Source organism: Cololabis saira, chromosome 10, assembly GCF_033807715.1.
Source record: "Cololabis saira isolate AMF1-May2022 chromosome 10, fColSai1.1, whole genome shotgun sequence".
NCBI classification, from domain to species: domain Eukaryota; kingdom Metazoa; phylum Chordata; class Actinopteri; order Beloniformes; family Belonidae; genus Cololabis; species Cololabis saira.
Genome location: NC_084596.1, coordinates 11,848,794 through 11,868,461, shown reverse-complemented (window position 1 = coordinate 11,868,461; position 19,668 = coordinate 11,848,794). Strand labels below are relative to the sequence as shown.

At 38.9% G+C, this 19,668-nt stretch overlaps 1 protein-coding gene across 1 annotated transcript in view; it reads left to right on the top strand.

Annotated features, from left to right (window-relative positions):
• The window catches only part of LOC133452418 (insulin receptor-like), an 80,950-nt gene that overhangs the window by 34,193 nt on the left and 27,089 nt on the right, over nt 1–19,668 (top strand). The window contains exons 3-7 of the mRNA XM_061731707.1: nt 8,343–8,679; nt 14,651–14,790; nt 15,183–15,327; nt 15,689–15,903; nt 17,913–18,039. Coding sequence (XP_061587691.1) covers nt 8,343–8,679; nt 14,651–14,790; nt 15,183–15,327; nt 15,689–15,903; nt 17,913–18,039 — 964 coding nt within the window. The remainder of the gene's footprint in view (nt 1–8,342; nt 8,680–14,650; nt 14,791–15,182; nt 15,328–15,688; nt 15,904–17,912; nt 18,040–19,668) is intronic.

The window sequence follows — 19,668 nt, the reverse complement described above, 5'->3', positions numbered from 1 at the left end:
AAGAACAAAAAGAAATAACTGAAGTCTCATTTACAGGGCTTTAGGAACAATATCAAGGCGCAAATTTCACACGCTTGTTTGAATGAAATGATGTTACTCTAAATATTAATACATACTTGTAAGGATCTCATTTCTGTAGAAGGAATGGAGATAACTGCTGTTTGGACACAGACACGGACATTATCATTGCTGTTCATCACTACTGGAGAGGAAGCCAAGCAGTTGAGCATTAATGACAGCCGTGTGTCGACACTGTGTGTCAGGGCGGACGCAGCAGCCGTCCCTGCTGGGAGCTGACGTGAAATCTGATGTGCTCAGGGCTCGGCTTGGCTTGTGTTTTTTTAGACCAAATGCGGTGCTCATATTTGTGTCATTGGGCTTTGCAGAACTTGTGAGCGCTCCTAGTGCGGCGTCACACATGGAGGTAATGTCAATTTCCATCACGCCTCTTTATATTCGCCTTGAAATCCAAACCGTGCTGTCAGAGACTTCATTCAGGCAATAATTTCATTTTGAAGAGGCTGTCTGCTGTCTGGACCGCAGGGTTGGGAGCAGGGCTGTATACAGTTTAAACTTCCACTCGCAAATTAGTTGAGAGAATAAATAAATAATGTGGTCAACAGAAACACATCTGTTGTCGTCACTTGGTGTTGGACAGTTAATCATCATTTACAAAGTTACCTCGTCGAAACAAAAGCAAATTGTATGAGGGTATCTGAGTTATTCTGACCGTGGAAGATTTTGCAGACTACCATGCGACACATCAAGATTAATGTTAAGCCATTTACACGACTATAACCAGATTCCTTAGCGAATCAAAAGACCACAGTGAATGCTCCGAATGACACAGTTTGGAACGAAGAAGACGAGATTTAGTACTTGACTTTTTTATTCAACAATTAAAAACCATAAGAATGACAGTGATAACGGAAACTATCATGAAATAATAGTGGAACATTGCCATTTTTTTTCTTCTTTTTCTTCTTTTAATCTGCTTTTATAAAATGAGTAGCTTCCTGTTTATTTTATTAATGCATGAATCATAATTAACATTTTTGCTGTACAATTTCTGCTTAACCGGTTAATCCCAACTACTTTTCACATATGATAGACAAAACACCCAAAAAGGACGTGGCAGGTTTTCACACTTACTTTGTAACAGACTTTGTACGCAGCATTATTAAATAAAAATTAAAACCTGCAGCATTTACTGTATGCAACTCAAAAATACATACATAAATTCAAAAGGAAAAGACTTTAATCATGTAAGATATTGATAAGGCGAAGTTGGATTTGCATGTTATTCAGATAGTCCAGTGTAACGTGTTCAGTCTGTAAGAAGAAGAAGAAGACGAGATTTGCTAAAATAATAAACTTGCTTGATTTTGTTGTAACGCCAACGCGCAGACTTCTTCTCACCTTACATCTAACTACCGTAATGACAGGAACTTGCTCCGACTCGAGAAGGACATTTTGCAATTTTATCCCACTGTGGAAATTTGTCTGAGACCTTGAAGTCGTCTGTAAAGTCGTGAAGTGCAAGGACGGGGCAGAATCTACATGCAGTGATTGTGAATAACAGTAGGATGTTGTCTGCATGGGCGTTGCAAAAGGATGTGATCAGTATCTTTGCCTGAAGAATGTGATTACTTGAGAGTTTATGCTTTTATTTTTTTATGCATGTTCAACATCTGATGAAAAAGAGATTAATTCAAAGTATGGGCTTTTGCTTCAATGGTTTTACTCTTTGCATTTTCACATAATCCTTTCGTCTTGAGGGCTGTTAGCAACGAGTGCCGGACAGATTGTCATTTAAAACGCAACAAATCAAAACATTAATCACTCTCCAGTCAGTTTCATTAATTTTTATTTGCGGTTCTGTTACTCTTTGTGCCTCCAAAAGATGCTTCTGTGTCACTGTGTTTTTTTTCTAAATTGTCGAAAGTGTAGACGCAAGGTCAACATTTATTTATTTTTTTTTTTTGAAAGCAGTCTATTTGTGCTTCCTTAGATCCCTTTCTTCTGGGCCTTCAGCTAAAACTTTCTTTCATATGAACCTAAATACTACCCTTGTCATTGCTGTGGAATTTTAATTACCAACCAGCACACCACCACGTCCCTGTTTGGCATGTTCCTCGGTCCGATGTGATCTCAGCGAAAAAAAGCCCTGAATGTGCTGTTGTTCCGTCACAGCCCTAAAAGCAGGAAAAGCCCACCACAAAATGATTTTATGGAGGATTGTGGTCGATGAAATGTACAAAGACTTAATTTTAGGCAGAAATCCTAGAGTTTCAGTGTACTTAGAAGGTGAGTGCCATCTTCCACGCTTGAGTTACTGGAATAATACACAAAAAATGAGCTTTTTTCCGCAGTTTTCCTACCGGGTGCAGGACAGTGGGCTGTTATGAAGCGTGCGTCCTTGCAAGCAGTTCTTTGTGCGTGCAAGGATTTCTTTGCACCCCACGTTGTCGAGGCTTTTGTTGGCCGCCACTTAACGCTCATATTTTTCTTCGCCTCTCGTTTCCAAGTTGGCACCATCCTGGCAGATTGCGGCTATTTCAGTCGAAGCCTATTGATTTGTTGTTATTGTCCAGTTTTTCGGCCTCAGGGATGGAGGATCTCATTGTGCGGTGCAGCCCGGCCCCCCAATCCCCACCCCCACCACCACCCCGATCCATGTGAAACCTCAGCTAATGAGATAAAGAGCCAGGCATTTCTGCTGCATTGTTCCTTAGCCTTCATGTGATTCTGCTGTACTTTGCACAAACCGCATGACAAGAGATCAGTCAGGAGCTGAGTTGTCAGTGGAACTGGGCTAATAGGACAGGACCCTTGGAGACCTTTTGAAAAAGGAAAAAAAAAAGGTGGAGCTTGCCGTTATACAGACACAGGTCCAACTGCCCGGCGTTCACCTTTTCAGAAAACTCATTGATTTGTCGTTGTGAAACAATTGTACGAATGGAAGATAAAACACGGGGTGCTGACGAGACTGAACCCGAGCGGACCAACAGAAATATGGGCAGAAATATGTAACACTAGAAACTGAATTTGAATAATTTATATTTGAATTTGAATTGCTCAACTTGAATAATTGCATTAAAAAAACTGAATCTGAATCACGTAATTTGTATTGTTTAATTTGAATCATTGCATTGAAAAACTGAATCTACATTCAGTTTTCACAATTCAAATTCTGTTCTTGCAATTGAATTTCAATTTTACTGTGCCAGACATCCAGGTCTTCCGGAGGAAGAGCAATCGAGTGCAGATACAAAGAACTAGGGCTGCAACTAACGACTATTTTAATAGTCGGCTAGTCACCGACTATTGAAACGATTAGTCGACTAATCGGATAATTATTAATTTTTTCTTAAATTTAGTATGTCGCTTTAATTATGTGGCAAATGATAATAAACACGAGAAAGATGGGTACTTCAATGAAAAATACAGGACTGTCTCAGAAAATTCGAATCGTTGCAGCCCTACAAAGAACTCCTTTTCACATTCCCATTGGTCGTTTATATCGTTGAAAGAAAATAGAGGTTATAGTAGGCTACGTGAAAGAAGTTCTTTGTATCTGCACTCGATTGCTCTTCCTCCGGAAGACCCGGATGTCTGACACAGTAAAAATTGAAATTGAATTGCAAGAACTGAATTTGAATTGTGACAACTGAATGTAGATTCAGTTTTCCAATGCAACGATTCAAATTAAACAATACAAATTCAAATTATGTGATTCAGATTCAGTTTTTTAATGCAATTATTCAAGTTGAGCAATTCAAATTCAGTTTCTAGTGGCACATATTTCTGCCCATACAGAAACTGTTCCAACTTCAGACTTGATAATCGTGATAATAAAAAGGTGGGCCTGCGTTTAGAGATTTGCATTTTTAAAGGAAAGAATGACAGATTCCCCTCAGGCGGCCTCCGCGGCAATCCTTCGCTGTCCGGGAGATCAAAGATGGCTTGGTTTTTGGCCGGCTTTCCTGGGTTTTCAGGGTCTCGACCTTGAAAGTATTTTTGACAAGCATACAAGAAACAAGTCCATCTCCATCGGTGTGGTCACTTTTGTTTGTATCGTTGAACCCTTTATGTTGTCAGGCCGAGAATGTTTTCAGCAGCATTGACTCAAAATCAGCCAAGTCAACTGCTGGCAGGCTGAACTGAAATGTTATGGACAGGAAGTAGTTAGTTTTGTTTAATCACAAACCTAAACAACTATTAAAACTTCTATCCAATTCTTCTTGACTAATAACCAAACACTTTTATCCCCAATTTAAGCCAAATGAAGCTGCGTATATGGCTATAACTAAGAGCTATTTTCGTTATTCAACATACACTAAATGAAAAATGTCACAAACAATGTCCAATGTATGTTTAAAATAAAATTGTTCTTTTTTTATTCAACAATTAAAAACCATAAGAATTGACGGTGATAAAGGAAACTATCATGAAATAATAGTTTTCTTCTTTTTCTTCTTTTAATTTGCTTTTATAAAATGAGTAACTTCCTGTTTATTTTATTAATGCATGAATCATAATTAACATTTTTGCTGTACAATATCTGCTTAACCGGTTAATCCCAACTACTTTTCACATATGAAAGACAAAACACCCAAAAAGGACGTGGCAGGTTTTCACACTTACTTTGTAACAGACTTTGTACGCAGCAGTATTAAATAAAAATGAAAACCTGCAGCATTTACTGTATGTAACTCAAAAATACATACATACATTCAAAAGGAAAAGACTTTAATCATGTAAGATATTGATAAGGCGAGGTAGGATTTGCATGTTATTCAGATAGTTCAGTGTAACGTGTTCAGTCTGTAAGAACACCTGATGAGTTGTAAAGGCGATGGGGCTTGATTAATCTCCCCAGGCACCGGGCTGCGTAGTACACAACCCTAACACACCGTGATCGTCTCAGCGTGAGCGTGACCCCATTATTGCAGGACGCAGCACGCTTCTCTCTCAACAAGGGCTTTCTTCTGTTTAACATGAGAGTGCAGAACAAATAAAACTTAGAAACGAGTGAACGACAGCAGCTTGTGCTTCTGATTAGTGGAGCGGGCTGATCGCCTGCGTGCAGCTCTCGCCTGTGCTTCTGTGCGACTCTTGTGGTGGGGTTTCTTTTGCTGCAAAGTAGGAGAGAGGGACACAAGGGGTTAAACTCTGTGCCTGTCTTCCTTGGAGATGGGAGAGGCCAGTTTGAATGGCTAGCTGTAACAGCTAGCCAACACATTGGCTCAGGCTGAGGGTGGATCTGCTGCGGGGCCTGTGCTGCGGCGCGGAGCCTCGGCTGCAGGATCAGGACTCAGCCAGAGCAGCACGTCATGTGCCTGTGCACATATATTGACTGTTTGCGTCAGAGCAGGAATTTTAAGGAGAAGCTGAAGGGCAGATTTTCAGTTTAACTTCAAAGATTGAACTGAAACATAATCAAGAGGCCGTTTTTTCCTTTGGTGAGAATCACTCCTTTTTGTAAATCCATTGGTAGATAGATTACTGACGCACATGAAAGGTGGTTATATCATTTGTTTTTGCAGCACCGTGCCCCTTTAGCCTCCCTCTCACACTGCCGTTCTCATATTGCTCCTGCCCTCCACAAACACACACTCCTCTTGCACTTTATGCTTTTCTCTGTTAATATAAAAGGACAGCAGACTCGTGTTGTTGTTTTTGTGTGTGTGTTTTTAATGGCTGCCTGTTTGACACTAATGAAGCCTAGATCTGGACCATGTGGTAAATCATTTCTTGAAAGCTTTTTTCCCCTTATCACACATAATTTGCTTTCCCTATACACTTTTTGTTGGTGGCTGAATGTCCTTTGTCGCCCATCCTGTTATCTGCCCACAACCACGTAGATCCGTTTGGCTCCCTGCAGGCTGAATGAATTTAATCTGACTGTATTTACCTCGGTGAAGCCTCCGTCCCTCCATCCTCTCCTTCTCACACCTACCTTCAAAGATATAAAAACAAGAGAGAGTCGCACTCGGGTACACTCATACACCTGCAAATCAGCACAGCTCGGTGTTATATAACGGGTGGTTTTACAGGGCACGCAAACATAAGCGTAAACAGCCAGTACGCATGCTTGTGTCTTTACTGTCCTTGATCAATATCACAGATAAAGTAAATGTATAATCGTCAAGAAGACGCTGTATCTGTCAGGACTTATTTCTTGTACGTGCTTGCTCAAGGAACTGTTGCTTCCCTTTTTCTGTAAAGAGGTGCACTATTATAATAATTATTTTCCTTTACTGTAGATGACTTGAGGCGTATCTCTGCGGTGGCTGCAAAGATCTGAGAAACACAGCGATGCTGCTGTAGCGATATGATTTCTAGACATGGATACAGACTGTGTTCACTGATCCAAAATGCTTCAGTTAAAGCAGCACTATGTAACTTTTCCACCTTAATATCATATTTCCAGAGTCATTGTGATGGTACATCAACTTAGAACAGGTTTAATGAACCTCTGTCATGATCTGAGGGGTCTGTATCGCCTTCACTGGCACTATTAACTTTGAGGAGCATGGTAGGAACCCTGCCACACTAAAAAACTACACATTTTTACGGCTTTGACTGCTTTACGGCATACGTCACTTCCCCCTCCTTCCCGATTCGTAGTCGAGACAAAAGCTGGGCGGGGCGTGGAGCGCAGAGCTCAGGAGAAGCTGGTGTCATGGCCGAAGCAGCGAAAAAAACGAAGAAAATACAAGTTTTATCGGAGGAGGCGAAAAAAAGAAAGCGGGAAAGTAACAAGCTAAATGCTCAGACAAAAAAAAACGCCCAGACAAGAATAAACATTGGCCCAGCGTTCACTCGCTGGCCTGAGCGGAAAGACGAGGAGGGATGTCCGACAAGAGAGACAGAATTGCTATGATACAAATGTTAATGTAAAGTTCTATGATCAATAAGAATCAAAATTAGAATGTTTTCACATACAGGGGATTCGTCTTGGGTTCTAGTATTTTTCCTGAGGACTGTAAAATTGTGCAGGGCTGATCTGCAAAACATTCAGTTATTCACAGGTTGTAAAGTATTTTTTTATTTTGTCAGTAAGTATGTTGGAATACTAATTTATGACAAAGTCCCTCTAAAAAAACGTTTGTAGTTTGGGGCGCATTATTTCACTGAAACAGGACAGGGGGGCGGGGGTGACTTCACTAATAAAACCAAGTTGAACTTAGTGATTTTCAACATCGTCATATTATATTGTTTAGCCAAAAATAGATACATTACCTCTTCGCTATCCATCCTGCAAACGACCGCTGAAAACAGAAAAGTAGTTTTGAAAGTCCAAATGCAGCGACGGGGACAGGATCTTTCCGGCAGTACGCGCTGGTGCTCATGGGAAACGTAGTGTTCTTTCTGGTTAAGCACTACCGCTTTGGTCCAAAAAAGTTACATTGTGCTGCTTTAAAGGTTGTTTTGTGTTTTTATATACATTTTATCATAATATCACATCAATACTAAAAAGTGCAAGTTTCATGGAATCCAACTTGACTAAAGATCTGAAAAACTTTTTTTTTTTTTTTTTTTTATATTATTGTTTTTATTTGCTTGACAAAGATGTAATTGACAGTAAAAACTGCTGTCATTTTTTTCCCCCGTAACTTAATAATCAATCAGCAGCTTTCCCGGGGAATAATATATATATAATAAATATCAGTTTTTATGTGCATTACCTGCTTTACATGCTGATTCTTCTGTCTCACTTTTGCAAAGCCTTCTGGATGTAACTACAAACGCATGGAGTGCTGCTGGGTGTATGAAAAGTATACTTCAGGTGCTCTTCGGCATGGGGATCCAAAAGATTGAAAAACAATTTAGAAAAACCGAGGCACTCAAGAAGTTAGAAAAATATAAAAAGCCTTTATTGAATCATGGCTTAGTAAAAGTTAAAAACTGCTAACATTTTACTTTTACTTTTACTAAGCCATGATTCAATAAAGGCTTTTTTTTTTTAACTTCTTGAGTGCCTTGTTTTTTCTAAATTGTTTTTCAGCCTTCTGGATGTTGTTCCTTTCTCAACGAGTGTTAAACCCGTGCTGTTTGTATTCAGTATGCTTGTTGGCCTAATGGCAGACGGTCCTAGGCTGCTGGTTTGTGTGTGAGGAGAGATTTCCTCAGAGATATCTGGGGATGTGAGATTTTTAAGGCTATCATTGGAATCTGATTGAAATCACCTCTCATTTGAATTACTACAATAATTGGGAGTTTGCATAATCATATGCGTCTGCCTCTTGTGTTGCTTTTCCTGCAGCACATACAGTATATTTGAGGCGATACGTGTGCATCATCACTAACGTGACGTTCCTGTCTCCCCCCGACAGTGTGTCCCGTTCACTGCAAACATCGGGCCTGCACTAAAGACGGCCAGTGCTGTCACGATCGGTGCCTGGGCAGCTGCCTGGAACCAAACTCGTCCAGTCACTGCACGGCCTGCCGGGGCCTCCAGCACGACGGCAGCTGCGTGGAACAGTGCCCTAAAAACTACTTCACCTTCAAGGGCTGGCGCTGCGTCTCCTTCGGCTTCTGCCAGGATCTGCACAACGGATGCAAACAGGAGAAAGAGCACAGCAAGAGCACCGACTGCCACGAGTACGTCATCCACAACGGTGCCTGCATCCCCGAGTGCCCCTCCGGCTACACCACCATCAACTCCTCCTCGTAAGTGCACACTCAAATTGGTCTGATGGGTTCTTGATGGCCTGTTTGATCTCTGAAGCACGCTTAATATTCTGCATGAAAAACACACAAAATCATAGAATCGGTTGTAGGAACCTGTTGGCATTGATTCCCTTACAATCTGCAAGTAAATCAAAATGCTTCATGTTGCAAAAGGAAAATAAAGATAATGGGAATTCAAAATTTGAAGTTGTTACATGGTTGTCAGCAATAGCATGGCAATAAATAAGAAAAGCCGCAAATAAGGTGTTTAAATTGAGCACATACTAGGGCTGGGCGATATGGACCAAAAGTCATATCTCAATATTTTCTAGCTAAATGGCGATACTCGATATATATCGATATTTTTTCTGTGACATAATTGGGGTTTCCCCCAAAGCATTATAGCATAGCATCTCTGTTAGCTTCATTTTTTCTGAGGCAAACCCTTAAAAAAACAGTCAGTTTTGATACAAAGCCTCGTGCCAAATGTCACACAGGTTCCTTTATTAACAGAGGTCTGCACAATATCAAAATGTATAAAACAAATGAAATAAAAATAAACTGCCTGCATATATAGAATAAAAATGCTTCTTGAATAAAATAAAACAAATATCCCTTTCCTGCATAACAATTAAATTAAAATACACTGTGCAATTAATACAATGTAGACAGTAACAGGCAGACTTTTCCACTGAGGTTGACAGTTGTGCAAATAACAAAACATTTGTGCAAATCTCAAATAAAACATTCAAGTCAATTTGTCACAAAATAAGCTATATCAAAATAAAAAAAAAAAAAAAAAAAAAAAAAATCAATATAAACGATAATGTCTCGTACCATATCGCGTTTGAAAATATATTGATATATATTAAAATCTCCATATATCGCCCAGCCCTAGCACATACACAAGATCTCAGCTGATGGGGGGGGGGATGATGCAAGGTGTTATCACACCTGCCATACAACAGCCTGGTTGACGAAAAAATAAAAAAAAAAGACTATAAACAACCAGGAAAATTTGGAATTTTATAGTTTGATGCACAGTTGGTGCTGAAATATGCAGAATTATACAGATTCCTGCCTGACATCTTATTTTTCTTATGTGTCTCTGATAAAACCAAAGACAGCTAGGTCAAAGCGGTGCAGCACAGCAGGAAAGCCGGCACATTTGTTTTTCTGATTTTTCACTCCCACATTGTAGCGTCTGTGTTTTTTTTTTTCCTTTTCAAAGAGATGCTGATGTCTTCATTACGGGGCTCCATCTACAAGTTGCCCTTCTCTGGCTCTCTGATCTGCGATTGAAAGCTTATTGTGTCAGGAAGTCTGTAACTGCGCAATGACAAAGAAACTCTTTGTTCATAAAGGAGGCTCCTGGCCCTCCAGGGACTTTTGCTTCCTTCTTTGACGCCTTCTCTGAGCGTGACAGGACTGTTGATGACCATCGATGTGCCGGCAAGGACACACGCTGTCCATAACGCTGTGATCATTCTGCTCAAGCAGAGGTTAGAGCAGTGTCTCCCAACCTGGGGTCCCGGCCCCCCTGGGGGGGCGCCAGAGATCTCTGGGGGGGACGCGAAACTTTATCTGCTTTGAGGAGATGCAGTTGTACAAATTATATTTACACATGTTAAATAAATAAAAAATCATAATAACACACCTAATGGAATACAGTAATCCAAGTCTGTACAAACCCACGTAGAAAAATATTTTGGTCTTTTTAAAATTTTAAAATCATTTTAAAGTTATTTATCAGGATAAAAACGTATTATTATATCATTATTCAACATTTAATCATACTACTACTCCGACAGGTTGTTAAATGAAAAATTTAAAAAAATGTTGCTCTCATATTAAAAGAGACATTTTTCAGAAATATTTTTATGTACTTGCAATCATTTTTTGTGCGTATTTTATACATTGGTGACTAGGGATGGGCGGTATGGACTAAAAAATGTATCCCAATAATTTCTGGCATTTATCCCGATAACGATAAAAATGACAATAGAAAAAAATACCAATTTAACTATAAATCCAACACCACATTCTTTGGAGCCCCCAAAACACTGCTCTAAAAGAATACTAAATGCTACTAAACTACACCAATTAAATTGAATTAATAAAAACCAATTAAATTAGTACACCTGTACTGCAAAACTGTAATGACTCAAATGAAACAAGTTTGAAATGTAAGAACAGATTCAAAATTTATTCAAACTGTATGGCTTAAACAGTGAGATAACAGTGCAAACGGCAAAAGTACCATTGTCCTTCAAGTTTCAGTGTGATAAAATCAAAAGTAGAAAAAAAGTACAACCTGATAAAGAAACAGGACAAATAAATAAAAGCCATCCTTTGCACTCACTGTTTTTTTGCAGACTCTGCATATAATAGATGATGTTTGCTCCTCGTCTCTCTTTTTAAATCCAAACCAGTTCCAGATAACGGAGCTGGAGCCTCGTTTAACAACGAGCTCGTCGCTCTCAGATCCGCCTTCCGCCATGTTTGTTACACAAAAACGTCATCAACGGGAATTTATCCTTTTTACCGCGAGATGACAAATTCTTATCGTGGGGAATTTTTTTGACGGTAAATCGTGAACAGTAAAATATCACCCATTCCTATTGGTGACACAAAAGGAAGGTGAGAAAAACAAAGTACAGGGTAAACCAAAGAGAAATGTATCAAAAAAACATAATTAATGTTCATTTTTTCAATGTTTTTTGTAACATTTTTTGTAACGAATAACTTTACTCTTTTGCTGCTAGTATGTACGGGTCGGGGGCCCGGCTGGTCTTAGACACAAGTAGGGGCGGCTCCATGGAAAAAAGATTGGGAACCACTGGGTTAAAGCACAGCCGGGACATTCGGGACTCGTCATATACGACACAAGAACCGGCTCATGGACCGAGTCGTTAAACGCCATTGGAGTGTGGAAGGCGTTGTGGTTCCTGCGGGGCGCTGGGGCTTCCACCACTCTCGTCTGCTGCACAACAAAGAGGGTTTATCTGTCGCACAATTATAGGAGGGAAGTCCACACAGTCGGTCATTGACAAAAGTGATGACGAGGAAAAGCAGTTATGCCACTGCTGCTGTATTTACGGCATTACTTCTATTTAAACTTTATTAATCCACAGGGGATTTTCCAAGAGCATAATCTCTATCTGAACAACATGCAGCCTCACATTCAGTCACATGCGGTGCTATAAAACCTGACGGGTTTCTAAAGAGCTGACGGAGCTCCTCTGGGGCAGTTGAGAGTGAAGTGCTGTGTTGTAGTCCGCGGCGCTGCAGCCACTCGTAATAGAGAAAAGATGCTGCCCAGTTTTCCCACAATGTTAAATTGCTCCCAATTCATGATCCAATTCTTTCCAACTGAGTCCAAGATTCAAATTTCATGTATGGCCAAATCAAAGAAAAATATCTAAACAAGGAATCCAACGGATTACATTGAATCTTCGCTTTGGTGCAGTCCCAGTGGCATCAATTGGGTATGGCAAAGTACGGCAGCCGCCACACCTTGGCTTCAAGGGAAAATGTAAATGTTTGTTTTTTAAATACATTTATGGAATTACTCTGTGTCTATTTGTGTTGATTATTCTATTACTTAATACATATAGAATAACTACAAATGCAAATCAGAACAACATGATCGATTTCACTAGTTATTTTACACTGCAAAAACTCAAAATCTTAACAAGAATATTTCTCATTTCTAGTTAAAATGTCTAATTTTTAGTAAAAAAAAATCTCATTACATTTAAGACAAGATTCAAAAACAACTATTTTCACCCGTTTCAAATAGATTTTCACTTAAAATAAGTGGAAAAAGATTTTTTTGCTTGTAATGAGAAGATAAATCTTGTACCGCTGGCAGATTTTTCTACTTATTTCAAGTGAAAATTTACTTGAAACAGGTGAAAATGGTCAAATATTTTTATGGTGATGACTTGTTTTAAGTGTAATCAGATTTTTTGACTAAAAATTTGACATTTTAACTAGAAATAAGACAAATATTCCTGGTAAGATTTTGAGTTTTTGCAGTGAGCAAGACTGTATTTGAAAAAGTTCCAATTTTCTTGACCACACAGATCAGCTCCATAGCAGACTTCTGTGATGAGTATTTGCTGGGCGTGTTGATTGATACTCTAGTTAAGTTCTGTGACTCGTAACCTTGCCCGACCTTAGCTTCCACTGAATTGACGCCACTGTGCAGTCCCCCGAGTATTTGGTAGTTCTACTTTAATGCCAAAGGTGAAATATACCTTCCTATATAGTATCAACAAAAAGAAAAAGATGTAGTCCATGGGCTAAAAAACCTGGAAGTAATGGACAAAGCCCATGCCGATACGGAAATAAGGAAAACGAAAGTATACAAAGCGTATGAGATCTACAAAGTACCAAGTCTGTCCCATTCACACAAAGTTATCTGTTGTTTTGGTGGTTGCCGTCATCCGCCAACTGGAAAAGACCGGTAACAAGTTGAAGGCAGTTATGGTGACGGAGTCTGTCTGGCTTTGGTCTTTAAATCGATTTCCTTTGCATGCATGCATGTTATGATAAAGAGCCTTTCCCAGCTTTTAAGAGGCAAAAGAGACAGAGCCACACTTCCCGTACTGGAACCTTGCAGCTAACTGCACAGTCGCATACCAAAATCATATATCAGATAACGAAGTAACAACATACAGTATATGTTAAATAAATCCTCAGCAAATGTTTGGTTACAGGTTACTGTTTTATTATGTTTATTTCATAAAGCAGGTTCTTATTTATTCTTCTATTTTTATAGTTCGAAAGCATTACATGTCATAGTAACGTATTTAATGGGGATATTTAAAATGTCCTTGCTTATACGTGGAGATATTCAGGCGATATTGCCAGATGAAGAGCTCTGTCGTTCAGTCTTCGCGATAATCCTGCTGTAAATTGAAACAAAGGTAACCTTTCGGTGGACAGATTGTATCTCTCCTTGCCAGGGAAATGAATCAGCAGTGCTGCACATCTGAACCTTCAGGCTACTGTTGACCCGTGATGAACCTCCGGGACCCCGATCTCTGACTCTCCCTCTCTCTCTCTGTCTCTCTCTGTCTCTCTCTGTTCCTCTTTTTTGCTCATCTCTTCTCTTTGCCATCACCCCCCCACCCCCACCCCCCTGCCTTTAAACTAAGCTGTGGAAATGAAAGTGCTCTGGATATGCGGTGCACTCCTCAGAGTTATGCGTGTCTGGGTTAAACGTGCAGATGTGGCAACGGGGTCGGGGGTGGAGCGGGCGGGGTGGGGGGTTCAAGATAGTTCAAGTATGTGGGGAAAGGATGTACATGAATTTTTATTTGGACGACAAACGTGCAGTTTTGCTGTTGTGGATCTAATCTACGGCTACAACACAGTTGTAGATTAATCACTGTAAGGAAATGTGAACTCAGTTCAAATAATGAAGATAGTCGTAGAAAATGTAATTTTAAACATTTATTTGCCCGAACAACTCTAAAGCAGATGAGCATTTCAATTGTTAGAATTAAGTTATGGAATTCATTAAATTATGATTTAAAGGGCTGTATAACATATTTCAGTTTAAAAATAAATTTTAAGAGAAAAAAATAGCAATGTATGGATGAAATAGTAAATTTATAATATATGCGTATGGAGACAGATAATCTATCTTTTATTTTCTTGTTTTTCTTTTCTTGTGATATTAACTAAGTAATTGTGCAGACCATCTGTTATTATTGTTCAATTTTGTTTTGAGGGAGGGGCAGGTAGAATAAGATTTTCTTCTTCCTGCTCCTTTCTGGTTATGGAATATGCTTTTGATTATGTTGTCATTTTACTTGTTTGTTTCTTTTGTTTGCACATTTCCATGATCGGAATAAATAAAAATTAAATGAAATGAAATGAAAATAGCTGCTACTCATTTCCACCATCCATTACTATCTCTTATTTATTTATATATTTATATTATATCTCTTTTTTTCAGGCTCATCTGTACTCCCTGCGCAGGTCTCTGTCCCAAGGTGTGTATGGGCGTGAAAACGGTGGACTCTGTCACTGCTGCTCAGGCGTTGAGAGGCTGCACGGTTCTCAACGGAAGTCTGATCATCAACCTGCGAGGAGGAAGTGAGTGTCTGTGGTTTGTTTGCTTAACTCAGATTACAGTGTACAGTTGTTCAGCACAGCAGAACAATAAACAATGCGTGAGGGTGTAAACTACACCCACAAAGTCAATTCAAAATAAAATTACAGGAAAAGCTTTGGACTCCAGGAAAGTTCTGATGATCTATATTTTAAAAAAAATGTAAAAACAGGATAAATAAGTGTAACATTCACTTTAGTAGATCTTGAATGTTTATCTAGAGTCCCAACAAACTAAATTGGAGAAATATTTTTCACCTTCTGCATATACAGTCTACACAGACGGCAAGAAATGAAGAATTTTTGTTTGTTTTTTTGTTATTTTTCTCTGTAAATGCAGGACTCAGTTTAAAGGTTTGTGTGTGTGTTTTCTGCAGATAACATAGCAGCTGAACTGGAAGCCAGCCTGGGCCAGCTGGAGGAGATCACTGGCTACCTGACAGTGCGGCGCTCCTACGCCCTCGTCTCCCTCTCGTTTTTTCGCAAACTCCATGTAATTCGTGGAGAACAACAAGATGTCGGGTGAGATTCCTTCTCTTAGCTCCTTTCTCTTCCTCACCGTGCAAGAGCCGCCTCCTGTAATTATGAGTTAAATACGAATAGACTTATCTTTGAAAATTACTTTTTGCGGTAGCTGCTTTTGATAGGACTTCCCAACTCAGACATGAAGAAGATGCTTTTTGCACAAGAGGCTGCATTTGCTGTAGAAATAACAAAGGATAAGGATACGGTATACTTCAAATTGAAGACTAACCATGCCAAAATACTCCTACTCATGTCATTCTTTTTTCTTTTTTTTTTCTTTTTTTCCTTTCATGTCCTCAGCTGAATGTCATGTATCATGAAAAATATTTTCACAGAGTCCTCTTATGTTGTTTTCCAGAAATTATTCCTTCTATGCGCTGGACAACCAGAACCTGCGGCAGCTCTGGGACTGGTCCAAGCACAAGCTGACCATACATCAGGGCCGTTTGTTTTTCCACTACAACTCCAAACTCTGCATGTCCGAGATCCGCAAGATGGAGGAGGTGACGGGAACCAAAGACCGGCAGGTCAAGAACGACATCGCTTCCAAGACCAACGGAGACCAAGCCTCATGTAAGACGCTCGGCCCTGCAGACATGTCAGCTGTTGCAGGAGTTGCTATGGCATCAGAAAACAGAGGCAGTTCTATTACAGACGCAAACATAGACATAGTTATTGTTATGAGGGTAATTTCCTGTCTTGTGTTTGCAGATCACTTCCTGGAGACCTTTATACTGATATTGTTAAAGTATAACACACAGCACGGCCAAGAACTCAGCTGTTAAACATGGCAATAGCCATGTTGATAAGTTTATCTTTTCCCTTTTAGCCCACAAGCGTTATGTTCAACAACTGACGGGTGTGGAAAAGAAAAAAAATATTTGTTTCTCTATGTAGGATAAAATAATGGCTCTCTCTTTTAAAGATATTTTTTTAATGTTTCCTTTAATTTAAGTGACTTTAATGAATATTGTTACAGTGAATAGAGTCGGGAAGTCAAATGGGTCGAAATACCATCCTAAAATGAAGCCTCGAGGGAAGTTAACTACCAACCTAGTTTTGAAGCATAGAGTTATGACATGTAGCTAGTTAAAGAAGTGGAAAACCTAAAGATTCAGATATTTCCCTTCACAGGTCTGAAAGAGGTCTGTTTTTTTGGGGTGGGGGTTCGTCTTTTACTAGAAAGTGGAAGATGTGTAAATATTTATGGTTGGGGGTAGGGCTGGGCGATATGGACCAAAAGTCATATCTCGATATTTTCTAGCTGAATGGCGATACTCGATATATATCGATATTTGTTATGTGCCAAAATTGGGGTTTCCCCCAAAGCATTATAGCATAGCATCTCTGTTAGCTTCATTTTTTCTGAGGCAAACCCTTAAAAAAACAGTCAGTTTTAATACAAAGCCTCGTGCCAAATGTCACACAGGTGCCTTTATTAACAGGTCTGCACAATATCAAAATGTATAAAACAAATGAAATAAAAATAAACTGCCTGCATATATAGAATAAAAATGCTTCTTGAATAAAATAAAACAAATATCCCTTTCCTGCATAACAATTAAATTAAAATACACTGTGCAATTAATACAATGTAGACAGTAACAGGCAGACTTTTCCACTGAGGTTGACAGTTGTGCTAATAAAACATTTGTGCAAATCTCAAATAAAACATTCAAGTCAATTTGTCACAAAATAAGCTATATCAAAATCATTAAAAAATATATATATATTTATTTATTTTTTAATCGATATAAACGATATTGTCTCGTACCATATCGCGTTTCAAAATATATCGATATATATTAAAATCTCGATATATCGCCCAGCCCTAGTTGGGGGAAAAAGTCACAAATGTCCTTCTGTGATTGGCTGGTAATAATAGTTGTGGCCTCATGTTGCTGTTTAGTTCAGTTTGTTTTGACGGGATTTTTAAAAAAACTTTTTAACTGTTTTTAAATGACTTTTAGGATTGAAAACCCAGGTATGTTTCTGCCGGTCGTCCATGAGCTATAAAGACTTTAACGTTAAAGGTCACGAGCCAGATTTGTGCGACGCTGCAGCTTAGTAAATTAATCCACTAATGTGCACAAAGCCAAGCTCATGTTTCTCTGCTGAAATGTTAAAAGCTTTTATTGCTTGCTTAGTGCGCTCACATATATGAAAACCATAGAAGAGCTGCAAAATGCTGACCGGTAGGAGACCTTTGAGATGAGTACATACCCACCATTTCCCTCCTGATGTTCAGTGATACGATTCTATAGAAGCTTAGTGAAGGACGAGGCAGGTTTTCACTTGTGCACAATGAAATAATGAAATTGATTATTTCATGTCAGCTGAAGACAAAAGTACATCTAATTATAAATTGTTTAGATGGGGTAAAATGATTGAGTAGGGGGAGGTTACCGCCGTCACGACATTTTTATAAATCTACAAGTCCTGTTTTTTTGTTTGTTTTTTTCTTGCCCCCATCCAGTTTCTGTTGATAACAAAGATTTACAATCTTATACAACTACTCCCCTCTAATTCTCAGCTTGCGATTGTTTTCATCCATCGATGTTCTTTTTCTCATATATTTTCAGGCGAGAACCACGTTCTGAAGTTCACCCAGATTCGAACCGTGAGCGATAAGATTATGATCAAGTGGAAACCCTTCTGGCCTCCGGACTTCAGGGATCTGCTGGGCTTCATGGTGCTTTATAAAGAAGCGTAAGTTCGTCTTGAGTAATCAGTCAGCCACAGTCTTAGATAGCAGCAGAGCCCTGGACCTCTGCCAATGTTGTGTTCAGCTGCTTAAGTGCTTCACGGAGAAGGAAAAGCCAAACAGACTCATGTACATCCGTAGTAACACTCATTCTTAAATCACTACATTATGACAGGATATTATGAATTAAGACTTTTAACTGCTACATAAGTAGTTTATTAACATGAGCTGGTACTCATTTAGAGAACAGTCCATTTCTAGATTTTCTGAATGTTTTTCTTTTTCTTTTTTTGCATTTAACAATAACACAGAAAGTAAAGAAATGAGAAAGAAAATGATTTATGTCTTAATGTGTTTTCTGAGTAGGTGCGTTTCCATTACGTTTTTGCAGCTCAGCTAATCTGAAAATCTTAATGACAGTAAAACTCTGATCCGAAATGACTGCATTTGAGTTCAAATGCTTTTTTTTTTCCTCCTCTCTGCGATAAATCCTTTCAAACATAAGGGCGATGGATGTCCAGTGCCTCTTTAATTTGGGCAGGTTAATTTTGATTTCTTCAGCCACTCCAATCATCACTGGTTTTACTTCAAAAAGACACGGACATCAACAACAAATGGCAGCAAGACTCTCATACATGGAACCATGCCTGAGAGGTTTCTGAGAGGTTATTATCGTTCATGATTCCACGGAAGAGCAGCGGATGCAAAACTTTAGGATGGGCTTACTTAACCTTTGATAAGTTATGCAATGGCAGGAGTTCCTGTAGGCGTGGTTGAGGAATGGTAATAAAAATTCAGGACTAGACAACGTTCAGGCATTAGATAAAAAATGTGACGTATTTATTTTTATTATGTTGTTGTGGTTGTTTTTTTCCACAAATGTAACAAGACAATGAACAGAAAAGAAAGCAAAATCGAAAGTGCAGCCAAAGACGGAAGTCCAAGCCAGTAACATAGTTTAGTTTAGTTTATTTTCGGTCATGACGTCACAAAAAAAAAGAATATAAATGACAACAAGGAAACTAATACACTGTTCAAAAAAAAAAAAAAAACATTACAAAAAAGTTTCAAATATACAAATAACATCTAGACCGAAAAAGGTGTAGGCAGAAGCAAAGCTTATTCATTGCCTACCCTCAAAAAGATTATTTAAAGTAATGAAATAAAAGCAAGAAGTAAGAGATAAGACTGCCAGTAAAACAAATTGCTTCCATGGGGATAACAAAGATTCCTCAAGAAATAAAAAATAAAAGGTGCAGTCTACATGTTTCCTTCATCATTAAATAATCAAATCAAATCACCAATTAAATGAATACCCAAGCATCACCACTCATTAATTTGATATAAAGAAATCATCCTTCTTTTTAATGTTTTTTTAAATAAGGTTAAGGTTCTACATAATTTCAAATCCCTCTCCAACTTAACATCCACCGCTGCCACTGTAGTGCATAGAAGTATGTGTGTTGATATGGTTTATCAGAAATTAGTCTTTAGTCGTCCGGCGTTTTCTGCATTTAAGGAGAGGGTTTACCTTCCTGTTTCTCTGAGGTTTTTGCATGCAGCATGCAGGAAAAACTCACATAATGTAGTAGATTATGGGGTTAGTTTATACTTCATACCGTATATTTCCATGA